Raw genomic sequence first — 18,794 nt, forward strand, 5'->3', positions numbered from 1 at the left:
GTACGATAAGGGGTTTATGCATACACACCCCCGGGGACACAGCTTGCCCGTTAACAGTGCAGCGATCTACCCAGATATCAATCCCAGCTTTATCAAAACCGACTATAAGATCTTTGATTTACTTGAAAAGCAACAAACAGGGAAAAATTTGATCGTCTTTCGTAAGACAATAAGACTTGATTAATGTAATACACCTGTATGCACAGTACATTTTCAATTAGAGCTCATGGGCATAAAATCACCGCAGACTTTGGGAAACATTATGTTTTGCTGTATATTTGCTATAAAACTCATGGGCAAAATATTTATGATTTGATTATCATCGTTAATCCGTTGATTATGTTCAGTCATATAAACGGAATTAACACAAAAACTACGGTCACGGTGAACACACTGCGACCACCGACCGGTTAGTTGCCGTAGGCATTGGTGTTCAGCAGAGACATATCTCCGTAGATATAAGCAATAATAATAAATAAGAAAAAGTACTTGTTTTTATTTACCGCCATATAATCTGTTTGAACAGTAAGCAATAGTTGAAAACATAATATGATAAATACATGATTTTGTTAATAGTTTAGCAATGCATTGGTCGAAACATAGAGCTTTAGTAATGTTTATTCAGGCAATATATACAATTGAATTAAGTTGCAAAAGGAAATGGAAACGAAGAACTATTTACATTATGGATTGCAGTGCCTCCAAGAACTTACTGTTTGTTTGCGCCAACAAAACAAGAAATTGTTATTTCTAGCTGCAAGAAAAAGAACTTTTTCGCACGCTGTGGCTCATCAGCCACTACAGCATCGACATTTAAGACGCTTAAAAGTCAACGTAATTCAAGTTAATTCGTTTATTATCCCTTATCCCTTCAACAAAGAATCGCCAACAAAATCCGAGTTCGCTGAACTGATCGAGCATTTTCATTGAAAGCAGATTTGGAGTTCCAAATGATACGCATTAATATCCTCCAGGAAGTGTTGGAGTAACAGCCTCTTTTAGTTGATCTCCGCTTTGTTCAAAGTCTGTACTTGAAGCACGCGATCCGTACGAGGAGGTCCCACCGTATTTCTTCGGGCGATCTTGATCGAAATCCAGACTAGAAGCTCGAGACCCGTACGATGGGTATTTCTTCGGCCTGTCCTCCCTAGCTCTGAGGTTTCCACGTTCGTTACTGAACCAAATTCCATACGCGAAATATAGTAGCAGACCTAAATGTAAATAAGATACAAACGGTGAGCTACGAACATTTCATTTGAATCAGTCTCCAATCTAATCGTGGACTTACCAAATACCATCCATACACAAAATCGTATCCAAGCGCTAGAAGAAAGTTGTAACAACAAAACCACGTTCAACAGCATACTGAGTACCGGTAGAAATGGTACAAACGGCATCTGAAATAAGAATGACAATACATGTAAAAAGGGTTCGGGGATTTCGATGGTACTGCGCATTTGTGTGTTTACCGTACCTGGAAAGTTAGGGATGAACTCGATCGGTGGTGCATCAGGATGATACCGTAGAGGACAAGAATGAGGAATAGGAAAATAGCCAATAGAAGGAACAGCCACCAATTCGTCCAGTATTCACCGTAACGTATCAACAGCCCGATACCAATCATCGGTAAGAGCATCAGGACACAGCACACTCCAACCAAACGTCCAGCACGAAATCTTTTGAGTCCAGGAATGCGGCTGAATTGGGGTTTTAGCTTGCCAACCTTCAAAGTGGGGTTGATCAGTTCCCGTGAGTCGTCGTCTCGTGGGTCGAGAAGGTAGCTATCGGGCTGGTCGGTAATGTATCGTAATACAATTAGGCACGCGGAGATCGTCGTAATTGCTACCAACGTACCAATAGACACGAACTCCGCAAGCGTAGAAACATCCATGATACAGGCCAAAACAGCAGCAACAAAGCTAAGGACGACTACGGCAAGGATAGGTGTCTGGGTGCTGGTGTTGACGTTGGCCATGAATTTAAAGAGCAACCCATCGCGAGACATAGCAAAGGCCGTTCTTGAAACCGAATAGATATTGCCCAAACATGTTCCTGTAATCGCCACCAGGGCAGCCACGTTGGATACGATCGATGCCCACTCCATGTCAAGTCGTTGGAAAGCTACGGCAAAGGCGGCGTTTGGGTCGACCAAGTAAAAAGGTGATAAGAAAGACAAGGCGAGAGACATCGCTACGTAAAGGATCGTAACAAACACCATGGCCGATATGTTGGCAAAGGGTAATGTCGTGGAAGGTTCGTTGGTTTCTTCAGCCGCTATGGTAATAGCGTCATAGCCGTAGAAAGCGTAGATCAGCATAGCGGTTCCTCCGAACAGGCCTTGTGCTCCAAACGGGACGTACCCACCACGTTCGGTGTTGCGGACATTCTCAACATCCGCATGCAATGCAGAAGCTACAATAATCACGATGGCCAGAGCCGTATTGCAAACCGCTATGAAAGCAGTGATACCGACCGTCTCCCGGACTCCGAGTACGACCACGATCGCCAATAAGATTACAATACCCATGGCAAGAAAATCCGGATATTCTTTTTCTCCGGCCAAGTAGAAAAATCCGGTCGCATTTTCTGTGGCATTGCTGAGCCATCCGCCGGTCAGAAGATTCACAGTAGCGCTCCATGTTCGTGCCGCCACGGCAGTAGTTATGCAATGCTCCAGCAGAATATTCCAACCGATCACGAAAGCTAAGAATTCACCTACTGTCACGTAGGCGAACGTAAATGATGACCCGGATTTAGGCACCCGAGCCCCGAACTCGGCGTAAACAAGCGCCGATATCATGGATACTGCGCCGGCCATTAAGTAGGCCAGTGGTGCAGCCGGGCCAGCTTTTGCTCGTACGACTTCTCCCGTTAACACGTATATCCCAGCACCGGTCATTTGACCAATACCAAAAAGGATCAACCACGGTGTTGAGATGCATCTTCTCAGTTCAGTCTTCAGGATGTCGTCATCTTCTAGAGTTTTCGTCCGAGTTAGTTTCTCCCAGAATTCAATCGGAGTGCAACACCTCCCCTTCATTGCGGCTCACCGATTTTCTGCTGCTGAAAGATTTTAACGTTCTTTCAAAATTCAAATAAGACAAAATATTCCATAATGCTCTTCGTTACTTCAACCAGGAATACCAGGATATGCAATTTGGAAAAAATCAACAGGTGGTTCTTTTGTCCGACTTTGTGCTAATTGCATAGATTTTTGCTAGAAGAATTCCAATACGGAAATCGATGGTACTTTAAAGGGCGTTGTAATTTAATCATTATAATGCATATACCTTATCTCAAATGGGCTATTGTCCTTTCGAAGAAGGGACAACCCTATTTCGACGTTTTCTTAAACCAATCTATCTATTATTTCCTTTGTCTAAGTCAATCGACGGATGAGAAATCTAAAAGACGAATAAATTCTTTTGAAACTAAGAAATGGAATTGAGATTAAAAGAAAGTTAAACATTCTTTTGCCAAATTAATGTTTCGTGTTTAGTAAAAGTGTCGCAATGTTCAAGAAACATGAATAAGTCAAATCGAATGAAACAGACGGCTATGGTCATAATGATTATATCATTTATCGACGATTAAATAAGCAACAAAAACTTACCCGCACCGATATCCATCTTTAACAGGATCAGACAAACGTAGATGAATTAGATGATGAGAAAGTGTATCAAATTACAAAAAAGCTAAACTTACTATATATATCTATACGTTATAAGCCACCGAGGTACCTAAGTTGGTACGCTTCCCGAACGTGTCTCCAACAGAGTCTGAATTGGCCAAAACAGCTGCCGTTAACCACAATTAATTAATTGCAAGGATGAGAAATTATCGTTGATCGATGGAATTTATTTTGGTGACAAATGTTTGACGCATTCTATATCCATGCAGGATGTATGATGTAGGATGTTACTTGTAACGCTAACACATCGCGCATTGATTGGTGTGAAAATTTTATCCGTGCAAATCTTTTTGTGGAAAAAGATATCAATCTGTAGATCTTTCCCACAATCGAAGACTTGGTGAGATGTGATTAAACTTTTTGTTATCAACTTATAGGTTTGAGCACCATTGAGAAGATTTCATTTCCTAGTTGGGCTAATGATACGAAAATCAATGGGGCCCTTGAAATTATACCTAGAAATACAACTATTTTGTTCTGGAAAAACTGGAAGAGATAAATGAAAACAAAGAACCAAAGACAAAATTAATTTCGATCAATTATTGCGAAAATATACTTTCCAATAAAAGTAACTTTTGTTCCATATATAAGTGATGATTTACAAACATTTTGTTTATATTGTATGGTATTCGTTTCATAGTTCGATATCATTTTGTAATGCATGTACCAGTAAATGTTTAAGTTTATATTGTATGGGTTTCGTTTCATAGTTCGATATCATTTTGTAATGCATGTGCCAGTAAATGTTTAAAGGTATTCCGATAGCCAATGTGCGCATCTTTGAACCGCGATGCCATCTATATCATTGTAGAAATTCCAAAAGCTGACGTCATGCAATTGACGTCGTTCAATGTATAAAGAGCCTGACGCGAGCCACTAGTCGTGTCACACTATCACTGACGGTATACCGGCATAATGGCGAAGCTAGGAGAAGTGTTCCCCAATATCAAAGCTGAAACCACCGAAGGTGCAATTGAACTCCACGATTGGATCGGACCTTCGTAAGTAGCCTACGTACATGTCCCAGTGCCCTATATGGTTTCTTTTAGCATTTAACAATTTTTAAGAACATGGATCATATCTATCGATTTGTACAGTGCACGTTCTCTAGCTGGTATAGACTATATACGATAGTGTACAAGAGAACTCGACAGTCGTGAGAGATTCATAAATAAACACTGTGCAGATGTTCTCTGTAAATTGCATAAAAACTATAAACTAATAACTAATTCTGTATAGGCTTACGTATCATTGTAAGCCTTTATCTAATTTTGCAAGGACTCACAATGCGAATCGAATTCTTATTTTCACAGTTGATTGTCAAATGTTCAATTAATTATCGTTTTATTCGAAAGCATTACCTGCTTCGTAAGAATGTCTTCGACTTTTGAGATGACTATAAAAAAACATATTTGAAACGTATCATTCTTTAGATGGGCAATACTGTTTTCACATCCTGCTGACTACACGCCTGTCTGCACCACTGAGCTGGCCCGAGTCGTGCAACTACTACCCGAATTTCAGAAGCGTAACGTTAAAGTCATTGCTTTGTCATGTGATAGCGTTGATTCGCATCATGGATGGTCGAAGGTAAAACTGTGGTGCATGTACTGTGATTATTTGATTTTATTCTAGAAATAAATTATGTATTTTGCATGTTGAAGGAAGTTGTTGATATATGTATTTACATTTTCTCTTCTTTGAATCAATAAATATATTCATAATATGTCATTTTATCGTTATATAATTTTTCAAAAGAATAAAGTTTCAGAGTCAATTGTTCATTCTTTCTGATTGAAGGATGTGATCGATTATGCCGGAAAGTCTGGGTCCACCTTGCCCTACCCTATTATCGCCGATGCCGATCGAAGTATCGTTACACAACTTGGAATGCTTGACCCCGATGAGAAAGATTCTAAGGGTCTACCATTACCAGCCCGATGCGTAAGTCGGATAAACATATGTGCATTATATATACTTCTTGAATATGCATTTTAACTCCTTGAATACGTAGCCTACATTTATTTTAATATCAACAGGTTTACGTTATTGGGCCAGACAAAAGATTGAAACTAAGTATTTTGTATCCAGCAACGACAGGCAGAAATTTCAAGTAAGTCGTTGGAAACCGGTATATACTGAAAAGGTCACAAAGAGCTAAACTACTTTCTGGTTTAGATAGCGTTTTACATTGTATTATTTTTGTATTACTTTGACATTTATGTTTTTTCCAGAGCTTTCATTTCATGTTTTCACTCATATCATCGTGCATAAACACTTAATATTTTCCCGATGACTTCTGCGCACCCTTCTTCAAACTGTCCCTTATCAATAACGATAAGATAATATTGCGTCAAGTGTATATGTCTGAAATCTGGCATTACGTATGACCTCTTGGGGTTATTATTTTGAGAAATTTTAAGTTCACTAAAAACCAAACCAAAGAACCTGGGCCCGGTTCCATAGTCACGGCTTAGACTTAAGATCAGTCTAAAACCGTTTTAGTTCTATAGTTAATCTCGTAACTTGAGACCCGTCTTAAGATTCAAGACCACTTTCCGACTTTAGTAAGTCTCAATTATGGAACTGACCCCGGGGGCTGGTTGCACGCCATGACTTAAGTACAAAAGTGGTCTTAAATCTTAAGACTGGTCTTAAGTTGTTAGATTGGCTATATAGGTAGAACTAAGTTGGTCTTGTACTGGACTTAAGCTTAGACTGATCTCAACTGGCCCCAGGACTCGAATAGCTGTGCATTCATTCTAGTTACGCACTGTAGCAGAGACCTTCAGGTTCCCGAACTTCGGGTCTCCGCTGAAGAAGGACGATGCATTGATTATATTGGGTACAGTCACCACTTGGCTTGGTCCAAAGTTGTTACAGCCTGTGGGCTCTGTGACTGCACCCTCACTTATCGCTGTAAAAACTCTGCATTTATATTGATCACTTCATTATCTTTAAGTGAAAGAATAAAAATGATTATCATTTTGTTATATCAGGGCGATCTCTACCTTTCCCTCGTCGCAAAAGTTAACAGTGATGATTCTCACTGAAATATTTCAATCGGTGTGACTTATTTAATTTTCCAGTGAGATACTGAGGGTCATAGATTCGCTACAGTTAACCGCTACCAAGAAAGTAGCGACCCCCGTTGACTGGAAGGTAAACTTAATTGAGTTTAGAATGATTTCCAGTCGATCAGACATTAAACCAATCATTATTTATCGATGTATTTCGTGTGTCTATTCCAGCAAGGGGACAAATGTATGGTGCTGCCGACTATCACTGGTGAAGAGGCGAAAGAACTCTTCCCTGAAATGAAAACGAAAGCGTTGCCGTCCGGAAAAGAATACCTGCGCATGACCCCTTGCCCGAAATGATTAGATTAAAGTAAAACTACTTTTGTCGAGCTGCTGGTGATTGCTTATCTTACGCCAAAAGACATAAATATCAAAATCTGTGATATATATCAAATACGTATATACAAGCTTGAGAATTCGATTATCACTTAAATATTGGCGCATAAATAATCTTATGTACGAATGAATAGATTTGTGAGGTTATAGTCTTCTACAAATGTTCTTCTTTGTTGTTAGTCTAGTTTATCTTCTCTACCGTCTAGGCCCTACTATGAAACAGGGGGGAAGATTTAGCGACCTTTAGCGTGACCTTCTTTTCATCACAAAAGCAGAAAAGGGCACATTTTTACAAGACTAGATAATTTTTCAACGAAAAGGCACGTCATTCTTCAGGATCTCGTCTTTAATGCCTATGGAAACTACATCTCAATGCAGCACTTTCCAGAAATCACCTTGCAACAGGACATTTACAAGAGGACATTTAGTGTACCCAAGATGCAGAACGGAAAGGACCCCAAGAACCTCTTGTTTGTTGTGGATCATATGTTCTGCTACCATCAACAGTGGTCCCTGGATTCGCTTAAAAATATAGAATTTCTATGAATCTTAATCTTTAAATGACACACTATTCGAACGATAAAACCCGACCAGTCGCAAGAAATTTCTTAATGAAATTTCCCTACGGTTCGTCTCCATTAAAGTGATTCGTGCGGCATTGACTCAAATAGATGGCGAAATAGTGATAGTTCATGAAATACGAACAACACAAATGGTTGCAACATGGGAACCAACTAACTTCGGTAGACGTATAAACTAGTTTATACGTCCATGCTTGGGGAAATCAGACTGTCGTCAGAATACTCCACGATTACTCCTGCACACATTGCACGTGGGCCCAGTGCCCTCCAAGTTGTTTCTAAGTTCAGCCCGCAATTTCAAAGGCTTGCGCTGGATCCATCACTTAACATCTTTTAGTTATTCTGAATTGCGAAAATGACCTTATTTTATAAAGTAGTTAAATGAAAATGAATCATCATTATATATCAAAAGAGTGAACCGTATTTTCAGAAATCGAGAGTAAATGATTTTGTTCATTCTCGTGTCATGCACATTCGTGAATCAAAAAAATAATGGATATGAAATGCCACGAGAAAAAGTCTAAAAAATGGTCCACAATATCCTAGTAGTCTTCTTCAGGCCCGAAATACTAGTGACAAAATGACTATCCTTTTTTCTAAGCGTGGGATTTTATACTATCGTTACAACACGAACTGTTTCATCAATGGTTAAAAAAGATACTTGAATTTCTCCGTGCAACGAAATCCCATCAAAGAGTTTCAAAGCTTCGCGGTTGCGTGACGGGCTCGTTTTACTTCGACGTCACGTGAAATTTCATCGTTGAGAGCAAAAACCCGATTCTTTTAAACTTTATCTCAACGACGCGAAATTGATCTCGCAACAAAGCGACGCACGAAAGACATGTAAGCCATCATCGGTATTAGTTGATCTCGCAGGCTGCGACTATAACGGAAACCCGATACGAAACGTTCCCACGTATATCCACACGATCACGCCACTGAAAATTCGTCTACACAATAGATGTTTTCTTTTTAATTAAGTGGAAAGAGATTTTACGTAAGGAACAAATTGATGGCATTTTCTGACTCAAATCATAAACGAAATTATCTTCAGATGGGTCTCGACGCTTGTGAGGTCAAGAGATGTGCATCGGGATATAGTTCGTGAGAGTTCCAAAGCGAAAAAGCATGAACAGAGAACGCTAACCTCGGCCTACGAGCAATTATCTCAAATTGAGTCAAATTTTGGTTTAAGTGAAAAAATTGCTCGTAGCCTCGCCTAACTCGACAAGCTGGGCCGGAAAAATTGGTCCGAGGTAAGCGTAAATACGTAGGGAGCCAGAAAAATTATTTCCGTTTCGTCCGAGTAGGTACAAAATCCTGAGGTGGTCATGTCCAAACAAGAAAAAAAGGTACTAATGGGTTTTTTTTGGTGGGGGGGGGGAGGGGTAAGGTATATATGCATTCGAAACCACAAAAGTTTACGATCTCCTTAATTATGAAAAATAACTCGTCGCCTCGAGGAGTAGATACGTCGGAATTACCCTTATTGTTCCTGCATTATTTCATAGCCGAGCAACGGAAAGAATATCCGTGTGTGACGTTTGCCCTTCGTACATGGTTGAACGCATTAAATTCGCTTTCATTACCGAGCATTCATGACGGCTAAATGGGGCCAAATCAGCCGGCTTGTACTTGGAAAATGCCTGCAACAGAAATTCAAGAGAAATTCTCAACAGACTGTACCCGTTGATTGGGGGACTAGGCGGATTTTTCGTTAGAGCGATTGTTGGCGCGCGCGAGACACCGGTTTTATGTATTATGTGTGTAGCCCTATGTCTACGTTCGGCTGAACGTTTTGTTAGTATTTGCTAACGAAAGAAATCCGCGCCCGAGTCCATAATGGCTTCTAATTAATCATTAAGCCCATTGAAAAGCCCCCATACGCTAATGGAGAAGTAAGAATGCCCTCTGATCAGTCCTTGTACAAACAATCGCTAGGAATTGCTGATTAACGCTATTCACTGATCTTAGCTCGTTAAAACGAGAATGAAGTTTGATCAGTTTTGCCCAGGAGGCTTCCATGTATCTTCCTACAGTAACAGCGCGTCTTGCGCACCAATACAAGACTATCATGAGGTCAGAAAGCTCGCTTTTAAATTTCCGGGGTTGTTTTCGACAATCAGGGTATGCTTGCGCTGAAAGACTTATACAAGATTCAGCACGACCATCAGACAACTTTCTAATCTGTCACTCTTCTCTAAAAATAGAAGGAATGTAGAAATACTTAAGAACTTTTAACCATTGTTTTAGGGATATGACTTTCCTTAAATACATACATGTATATACAGTAGTGAATTACGGAGAAATAATTGTTCAGAAATTGCAGTCTTTACCACAAGATGGCGTTGCCGACGGCCGCGACTTCTCAAATAGACCGCTAATTGGTTTATTCATGTTAAGTCATATAATACTTACATACGGTTCAATTCAATTAGGAACTCGATTAGTAAATGGAAAGTATGTCTGGATATGACAACCAACGCCCAAATTGCTGGTAGAATTGACGTCAAAACCTGCTATTTATAATCGCCCGTAAAACGCAGCACACAAAACTCCATTGAATATCCATTTAGTTTTATTGAACATTTTAAACGATAATTCCAATCAAGTTGTTTTAGGCGAATGTATTGGTGTTCAGGTCTTTTGTAGATTTGTATTATACTTGTATAAGACGTTGTGTAGGATGTGCGATAACAAAAATATTCTACTTATTCTTTTAATCAGGTCGACAGTTCGACGATCTCTGAAATATGCGGTTATTTTTTTCTAATTTATTGTTCACACATTCCGCCGTCCAAACACCTTCGCAGAACTAATCACGTGGACCAGCAGTTCATTATCTTGATTCGGTCTATTCGATTGACGGGGTGGGAGGGAAATCATTATCTTCATTCATGACTCACTAACTGACGAAGCTAATGGCTGCTTTATCAAGCAATAGCTGCAACCGCACCAGGCTCACAACCTTCCAGTCAGCCGAGCTGTACACATCAACCGCTCTTCGTATTAATAATCGCACTTTTTTACTACCAAATCAATGATATAAAAAAGAACGTCATTCTAGAATTTACTGGAGTTATCATAGATTCAGTGCCTGTTTTAATTTTTTCGCTTTTGGTGACGGATGAGTTTTCAGATTCAACAAGTTATTATCGAGTTGTCCAACCAGCTGAGTCGTGCGTTATTCCATCAAGTTCAGTGACTTATAAGAGTGGATTTAATTAGTTCAATTGGCAGATGTCACATTCGACGAACTTAGAACAATAGGGTAAGACGTTTAAAAACTTCATTCTTTTTTCTGGAGGCTAGAGGAGTGAAAGTTCTCTAGCTCGTTACACGTGGAAAGGGGGGGGGGGGAACTAGTAGAACTATTTTCTTGATAAACTGACGATTCATTCGAATAACCAACACAGCAGTAGTGCTTATACATACAGAATTAGGACGTCATTTTCTTGACGAGGTGCATTATTCATAATACGCAACATAAAACTATACCGAATACAATAATAACAGTGTGTACATGAGTTGATTTATTAATAGTATATGTATATGATTTCCTGATTGCAATTAGGGTGGTTTATGTACACCGTACCGAACTGGTTTGGCCCGCCGGTAGATTTCTAGGGGAAGAGTTCTGAAGTCATTCTCCCGGCGCCGTTGTTTACTTAGCGTAGAAGTAAAAATATCTGCAGCGTTGTTGTGACTGCGTCGATAGTAAAAAGATCGCGCATATAGACTAGTAGTGTCATTACCGGCAGTATATAGTAACGTGTGGAGTGTGGAGAAACCCATTACAGCGGTACTGCTAGCTGGAAAACGATTAGGCTACTGACTTGCGCTGTACTTTGCATAGCTGATGGGTCTTTTAGAAGCATAACGGGGCGCGTCCACGCTATATCGGACACTCTTGGTTTGATATATTACAGCACTTGCGCACCTGAGAAACTTGACTTGTTTTTTTGTTGTAGCTGTGATTCGGATAAGTCAGTACCAATGCACGCCATGGACAACCAGCTTCCTCCGCACGATCCGTCGGACCCAAATCTAAACGGTAAGACCATTTACAATATTCCATTCCAGTGGGGGAAATGCTACAAAGCTCTCGGGATCATAGTTGAAAACTCCTTTGGTGGTGGACATTTCTACGCCATGGAACTTCACTTGTATCCATTCACTGAAATCAAAGTTTCTAGTCTCGACGTGTGCATTGAGAGAGGGGGTTCACTTGTTCGTGCATTATCTACCCGAGCCATTTCTTGAAAACAGTTGGGCCGGGTCCATTCAGTTGGCTAATACTGGAGACCCGTTGACATCTGTGGCTGGATCATTTGCATGGTTTTGCGAGGCCACAGTTGGTCGGACAACCCAATCAAGTACAAATCAAATATAGTTCATTACATTGAGCACGAGGGAAATTTATGACCATTAGTCGGAGCAGCACTAATGATCTGACGATGACCAAGGGATGTCGCCTATATAGTAAATGCAACGCCAGGTCTTCGTCTGGATCTTGCCATACCTTTCAACCGTACTGGAACGTGTTGGAATAAAAAACACAGCGTTGAGATTTACAATATTGCGTAGCAATCAACTCAAAACTCTGTTCTTGTTTGTTCTCATAAATTATCGGTAAACATTATTAGAATAAGTGTGTATGTTTTCGTACGTGTACTTTTCATATTATATAGCGCATTGCTGTATACGCTCTGACTGAATTGGGTTAATTGGTGAGAAGCGCGAATTTTCGTGTTCAAATATTCAGGTTATTGATATTCAAAAATAGTTTTTCGAAGATGACAGTCAAGTTTAATCAGCATACACGTATAATCGGGTTCATTAATCTCTCGGCTTTTATCGCCGTTGATGAATTAATTCAGTTTATACGAATGAATCAAAATACTTGTTATAGAACATTAAGCTGAACTACAAGCCTTCGTCTGAATAAATAGCCGTAACAAAAGGCCTTAATACAGCAAGTTAATGGCATATCGTAAAATTTAATAACACTCGCTAAGTGGCATGCGGATTGACTTCGAATCTGATGACCTCGCTTTTATACACTTCGCTTCTAATAATACCTCTTTTGAATGGATTGTGTGTTCGTCTATTGCAGTGTCTGTCGAAATCTTTAATGGGTTTTTAGAAGAGTTTAATTACTTTTTTTCGGCGGCATGATTGCCAACGAATTTCAACCGAATAGACGTTTTCAATCGGCGACCGTTAGTTCGAGATATTATACCGGGCTATTATTTTATGTCTCCGCGCTAAAATTGGACCAATTCAATGCGAGAAGTTTCCTTCGGCGCGCAGGTGGAATAATAAAGTTCTTTTTGTCGTTAGAGTCAGTCGGGTGCGATGAAAAAAATCATCATTGTTCCCTTTCAAGTCAATAGCAAACCATATATGTATTTATATACCCTCGCCACAACGCCGAAAGGTCGTTTAGCCTATACGGATTTTATTAAGATCTGTCTGTTTGGGAAAGAGTGTTACAGTTTTAGAGATCGAGCATCCACCTAGAGAATAAATTCAACGATAAAATGGGGCCAGAATCCCGATGAAATATTTATCATTATATCATATTTTCATACAGACATGTTCGCCTTTTAACGACTTTGATCGAGCTTTGGGAGAAGTTCATGTTCCACCAACCACCACACGCGTTCCCGGGGGTGATATTCGTTAGGCCGGACTTGGAGAGCCCTAATTTGTTCATGAGCTCTATCCTCTCAACAAAGTCATTATCGTTCAAAATATTCTCTCAAATAGCTTTTTTCCCATTATCGCCGACGACAAAACGCATTCATCGCAAATTCCTTCGAAATTCTTTGCGCAAATTGAAACCTGGTCCGTTTTATATTAAAGCACGCCACCACTTTATTAGTACAACAACGAAACGAGCGAATTGAAAGCCAACTTAACGATCATTAAGCCGAACCTATTGAAATTTGTCCATTAATTCGACTATTGTGATGGACCGGCAGCTGCGAACAGCTAGCGCGCCGAGAGGCTCGGCTTCTCAATGTATGGGAGAGCAGATCGCGCTTCATTTAATACCAGACTCATGAGATGAGCTGTCATTCAGTGAACGGAGGTAGCGCACAACGCACACACACACTCACACACACACACGACAGATAGAGAGGAGAGAAAGCTCAAATACAGGACACTTTATGAGAAACTCTGTGCGGACGGACAGGATTTTATACGTTAGATACGGATTATTCAAACACTCTAGACAAGAATGAACGGGCTACCGATTAATATACAAGGTACGTGGTGTAATGTCAGACTAATAATGTCGTCATGTCGCGTATATTGCTAAAGCACGAGTCATTGTCAACACGCTCTTTCTCCGTTGATATTACAACAGCGTTCAGTCTCGAATGAAGATGCGCGTGTGATGCTTACAGTTTTATAATGACAAGATCGCGCGTGTGAACGCTTACCGCATGACTTACCCTTCAATGTTTTGCATTCAGCGCCCTCTGTGGCGGCGAAAATGCACATTGCCACGAACAAGATTCGTACCCACTTTACAATACTTGCATATACGTGCACTATTTCAGTAGTTTGAATTCGTTTGATGGGAGCACACGCCCTTTACTAATGAGAAGTCCATTTTCATTAGTATATTGATACTGATTGTGATATTTTTTTCTTTATATGTATCATTACAATGGCGTTATTTCGTAAATGGCCACGTCGTTAGTATAATACTAAACATATCCCCAATGTACGATACGCTCCCCGTATATCGTGGTGCACACATAATGACTATAATCTACAACTACTGTGGGTTCATTAATTAATCCATTTACTAATTAGTTTCGATTGTAATCGCGGTCAAGACCGGGTAAGTTAATTCGTGGTAGCTAATGCGGACATACTTGCGCATAGTGGGCGCTATAATGCATTAAATAGAGCTCGTGACGTCAAAAAGGGGTCCATGCTTGGCGTAGGCGATTTAGGATGTATGACTTTCATGAAAGACATGTTGAGAACATGAATGTTGACAAAATGAATTCATTATATTTGATCCCGGATGTGGGTAAATTAAGCCTTCGAATTATCAACAACACCTGGTTTTGATATTGGAGATATGGAAGGGGTTCATCATTAAGCGGCCAGTTCCACATTAATAAGGTATAGGGCAATCATTCGATTGGCCTACACGATATAACCACGCTCACGATGTTTTATGAGTTATCAGCCATCGCGCTCGTTCATAAACCAGGCATGCAGTAAAGCTAATGAAAAACACGAAATATCGCCGTAAAGTCATCGTGAACAGCCACTTGAAAGAAATTCCCCAGGAAATAATCAGGGTTAGCTATGCCCTAACCAAATAGTAAACGCAAATCCGTATTACAGAATAGGAAATCAAGCCGGGTGTAGTTTTTTGAGTGTGTGTGTGTGGTTGCAATCTGAATAAGTCGGCCGTATATGAATTTCTAAAATTGAATGGCTGCAGGCGTTAAAAACATAGTTCAGGTAATTACCATCTCACGAAGGAAGTTAGACATCGTGCGGTGCATAGTAACTCAAGTGATTAAAACATGGATGAATTGGTCCGGTATATGTACCGTGTTTTAGATTGACAGTCGTGCCGTTCGGATAAATATTTTTTCAGTAAATACGTTTCTGTAGTTCGTATACATATTTGGGGTTTGTGATGCATGTTTTGTCATTGGTTGGCTGCAAATAATCTGAGGTTGTCACGAATTGGTCATTCTCACAGTATATATCGCATCCTATATCTATAATGTAGGCGTATTGATGTTGATAGTATAACGTCTTGTGGTTTTGGGAAATTTTCCATTTCGTTCACGTCCGTAGTAAATTCACCGGGCATATATAAATCACAGAACGACGAAGCATCCCGCAAGTCAAAAAGATGATATAACATCGTACACGTACTATATACGCATTCATTCTATAATGCTCGATTTTCCATTCACTCAAACTCCTCATCCTCCCTCCAAGAGGCAACTCGCAGATCAATCATTTTTTGAAAGCTCGAATAAAAACTGTGAGCGTGCTCTCCTTGGGTTTGATTAGACGTTCGTCGAGGTAATTGTGCGCCGCCATTGTGTCCATTCTTGTCTCGACAAATAACAGCCGAAATCGAATTATGCTCGGCAGCAATTTTTGTCTTGTTAATAAAATTATGATCACGTGTTTCGTCTCACGCGGACTAGGCGCCCGAGTGCGGCGTAGTCGTTTTTGAGGGAGGAAAAGTTTTTTTTTTTAATAAAACCCTCAACCCGCTACGCATGGCATTATAAGCGGGTTCGATGTTTCTTTTTCCCAAAGGGGAGAGACCAGAGAAGAACCTTTGACCAAGAAACTCTGTCGCCACCAGGGTTTGAACCCATAAACCGTGGATTGACGAGACCAGAGACCAGCGGCTTCAACCACTCGAGAAAAATTAATAACCGATTAGAATATTCGTCCGTTTTGAAAAAAATGGTTGTTATGCTGAAATTGCCGCATCGGTGGTCGGGAGAGTTGATGCATTTCGATGCGCTTTCGCATAGTTCAGCTCCAGTCAATGATTGTGTTCGCTGATTGACGTCTAATGTCATCAAGAATATATCAAGTAATATATCAAACAGGGCACCTCGCTTTGTCTGATAAGTGGTGGAATTTGATTGCGTTTATGAGTTCATCGCGCGACGAGACTGTAAATTACCGCCACATAACGATTGACAGTTTCCTCCGCGCGTATATGTGGTCATTGTAATCAGCATTTCTCGATACTGAAAGGAGTCCAGTTTCACGATTCCACAATCAACCCCCGACCTCTGCTGGTCGCAGAGATTTGAAATTTCATTTTGGGATTAAATCCGGCAAAAAAAAATTTGGAAGCCAAATAAACCAAGTCGGATGATGGATTGGTGCCACTGGTTTCGAGGATATCCGTATTGCTGATTCGGATGCCGTAGTGGAAGTTCGCTTTCGCTTATAATCTCTCTGAAAATACGATAACCGAGTCTTCGGTTACTTCTAAAATGCAGCTTTGTGAGTAATTCGGTAAACTTCTTTATTTACCGGCGTAAAGAATGTTGTTTTGAACTGTTAACCTTGTACCGTTATAACTTTATAGAAACCACGTACATTGGACCTAGCATTCCTGTTGTCACGGTTAGGTGACATTTTTTTCGCGTTGGCCTCGAGAAAGATGTGTCTGATGCAACTTAGGATGTTTTTTGTTTACTCATTAGAGTTGCGCGAGGCCGTTTGTCTACCCTGTTTATATCGAGTAGGCAGACTGTTTTCGTCGCTATCCTTGAAAAACGTGCGGGGAGGGAATCGTTCGAGGGGGAGCACAAAGTTTGCGACCATATGTTACGAAAACCTTCGCAGGAAAAGTGTAAATTAAAACGTCCACCTTATTACATCGAGTCAAATCTAAACTAATTAAGTGGCATCGAGGGTTAGGTAAACGTGTCGTACAAGTGTACACAATCCGGCATCCAATATATGCGCCTTAATAATCATCCTGTCAGTTGGTTAATAGCTGCTCGTAGTCGGTGTCGAGACGAAGTCCTGCTTGCGTATACGGACGCTTGATAACTCGTTGATGAGTCTAATCCGTATGATTAACCATTGTATCTGTGCAGTATTGACAACCGCCGCGATGACAACGGCCGTAATCAATTTGCGATAATTGCGGCCTGAATGCCGGCGAATTTGTCCGTAGATTCAGACGATCTCTGCCGGCACGGAACTGCTCATCGGCCGCTGAAGCATTCTCGCGTTGCCGATGATTTGTGGAAGCTAATTTGACTTAACGTAATCAACCCGTGCATTTGTGTGGATATTATATTTGCAGCAATTAGTCGGCGAGACCGGTTTAAAATGGCGTCTTTATGAACAGTCACGTCGTTAACCTATGTCGATAATGTCACGACGGCTTCATCGTAGCATTTGAAATGAAACTTGATGTTCGCAATGCATCCCTAGACGCCATGTTTATATTTTCCCACTACCAATGGTTGGGTTGAGCATCGTATGAAATTCATGACGCTATTATCATCTTTCAAAAATGTCTCGTTGCATCGCTGCTTAATGAATGTTTTTTAATCTGCGACAGCTAATGCGCTTCATGATCAAGAGTATGTGTCGACACACCACAAGGACGAACGGCTCTCCAGCAGATTGAAGGTCGTTATCGAATAGCAATTGTGGAGAAGCGTTTTTCATCTTTCGTGATGATGAAAACTGAATATCATGAGATAACGTACATAGTATATTATGTTATGATATGGTGATATGGCTTATTTTTCATGTACAATTTTTACAGAAATAATGAATAAACAATATAGATTTAAAATGTAATGATATTATCAAAACAAGGATTTACGTGTACTTGTGGTTAACAGCGATAATCTGAATGTAAAATTCCTGAAGGATATCGGTTGTAGCGGTGATAAAGTTTCGAAAAATGTTTAGCTTTTTTCGGTTCGATTCTGATCTTAGCATATTATTTAAGGCACTTGTTTATACCTGTTCCAAAGTAACCTATGCGTCGGTTGTAATTGGCAAGAAAATGGATGGTGTTACCTGTATTCTGGGTTAACACCGCTTTCAAATACGGTAGCTCTGATGATGAATATTCGTTTCATTATCACCTCGATTTAATACGTATACGGGTAGTCTTTTCGAACGGTTTTTAGTTTCCTTTTTGCGCGTTTGATTAGCGGGAGCTTTGATGCGGATTTCTCGTAATTACGACTCACGGAGAGAGTGATGGCCTTATAGATTTTCCACCATTAGTCACGTGTTGTAACTGTTAATGATTTACGACAAGAGAGGCTTTTAAATAATAAATAATAACTGTCGTTCTAACAAAAAATGTCACCTCCGCTAAAAGCCATGTCTTGTAGTCGATATTGCATTCTGTACACGGCATTTCAATGAAATAATTAGTTAATTGGGTTTTAACAACTCTTCTTGTTCGATGATTTAGCCCCAGTCCCTATTGTACGGTACAATATGTCGCACGCGGTAACATATGCTTTACAAATATACATGTTTTGTATATCTATATTAAGTATTATATGCAAAAAGCAATAAACACAATACGAGGCACGCGTG

General features: G+C 40.2%; 3 protein-coding genes across 4 annotated transcripts in view; 2 read left to right on the top strand and 1 right to left on the bottom strand.

Moving 5' to 3' along the window:
• Positions 1-960: 960 nt before the first annotated feature.
• LOC141909222 (cationic amino acid transporter 4-like) lies at positions 961-3,040 on the bottom strand. Its single transcript, XM_074799608.1, has 3 exons — positions 1,724-3,040; positions 1,289-1,397; positions 961-1,211 (listed from the first exon to the last, which is right to left on the bottom strand). The coding sequence occupies exons 1-3, from the start codon at positions 3,038-3,040 to the stop codon at positions 961-963; spliced, it is 1,677 nt and encodes a 558-aa protein (XP_074655709.1).
• A 1,492-nt stretch (positions 3,041-4,532) lies between these two features.
• LOC141908223 (peroxiredoxin-6-like) lies at positions 4,533-7,257 on the top strand. The gene is made up of 6 exons (XM_074798156.1): positions 4,533-4,692; positions 5,125-5,281; positions 5,492-5,635; positions 5,731-5,804; positions 6,781-6,853; positions 6,943-7,257. The coding sequence occupies exons 1-6, from the start codon at positions 4,607-4,609 to the stop codon at positions 7,069-7,071; spliced, it is 663 nt and encodes a 220-aa protein (XP_074654257.1). The 5' UTR covers positions 4,533-4,606; the 3' UTR covers positions 7,072-7,257.
• A 4,226-nt stretch (positions 7,258-11,483) lies between these two features.
• Positions 11,484-18,794, top strand: part of LOC141908413 (LIM domain transcription factor LMO4.1-like) — a 42,116-nt gene continuing 34,805 nt past the window's right edge. The window contains exon 1 of one of the 2 annotated variants that reach the window (XM_074798456.1): positions 11,484-11,742. In XM_074798456.1, the coding sequence (XP_074654557.1) occupies positions 11,685-11,742 (58 nt within the window). In that variant the 5' untranslated portion in view covers positions 11,484-11,684. Of the gene's footprint in view, positions 11,743-13,845; positions 13,964-18,794 lie in introns of those variants that run through there. The other variant, XM_074798457.1, reaches the window with a different exon arrangement.

This window comes from Tubulanus polymorphus, chromosome 7 (genome assembly GCF_964204645.1).
Source record: "Tubulanus polymorphus chromosome 7, tnTubPoly1.2, whole genome shotgun sequence".
Lineage (NCBI taxonomy): Eukaryota > Metazoa > Nemertea > Palaeonemertea > Tubulaniformes > Tubulanidae > Tubulanus > Tubulanus polymorphus.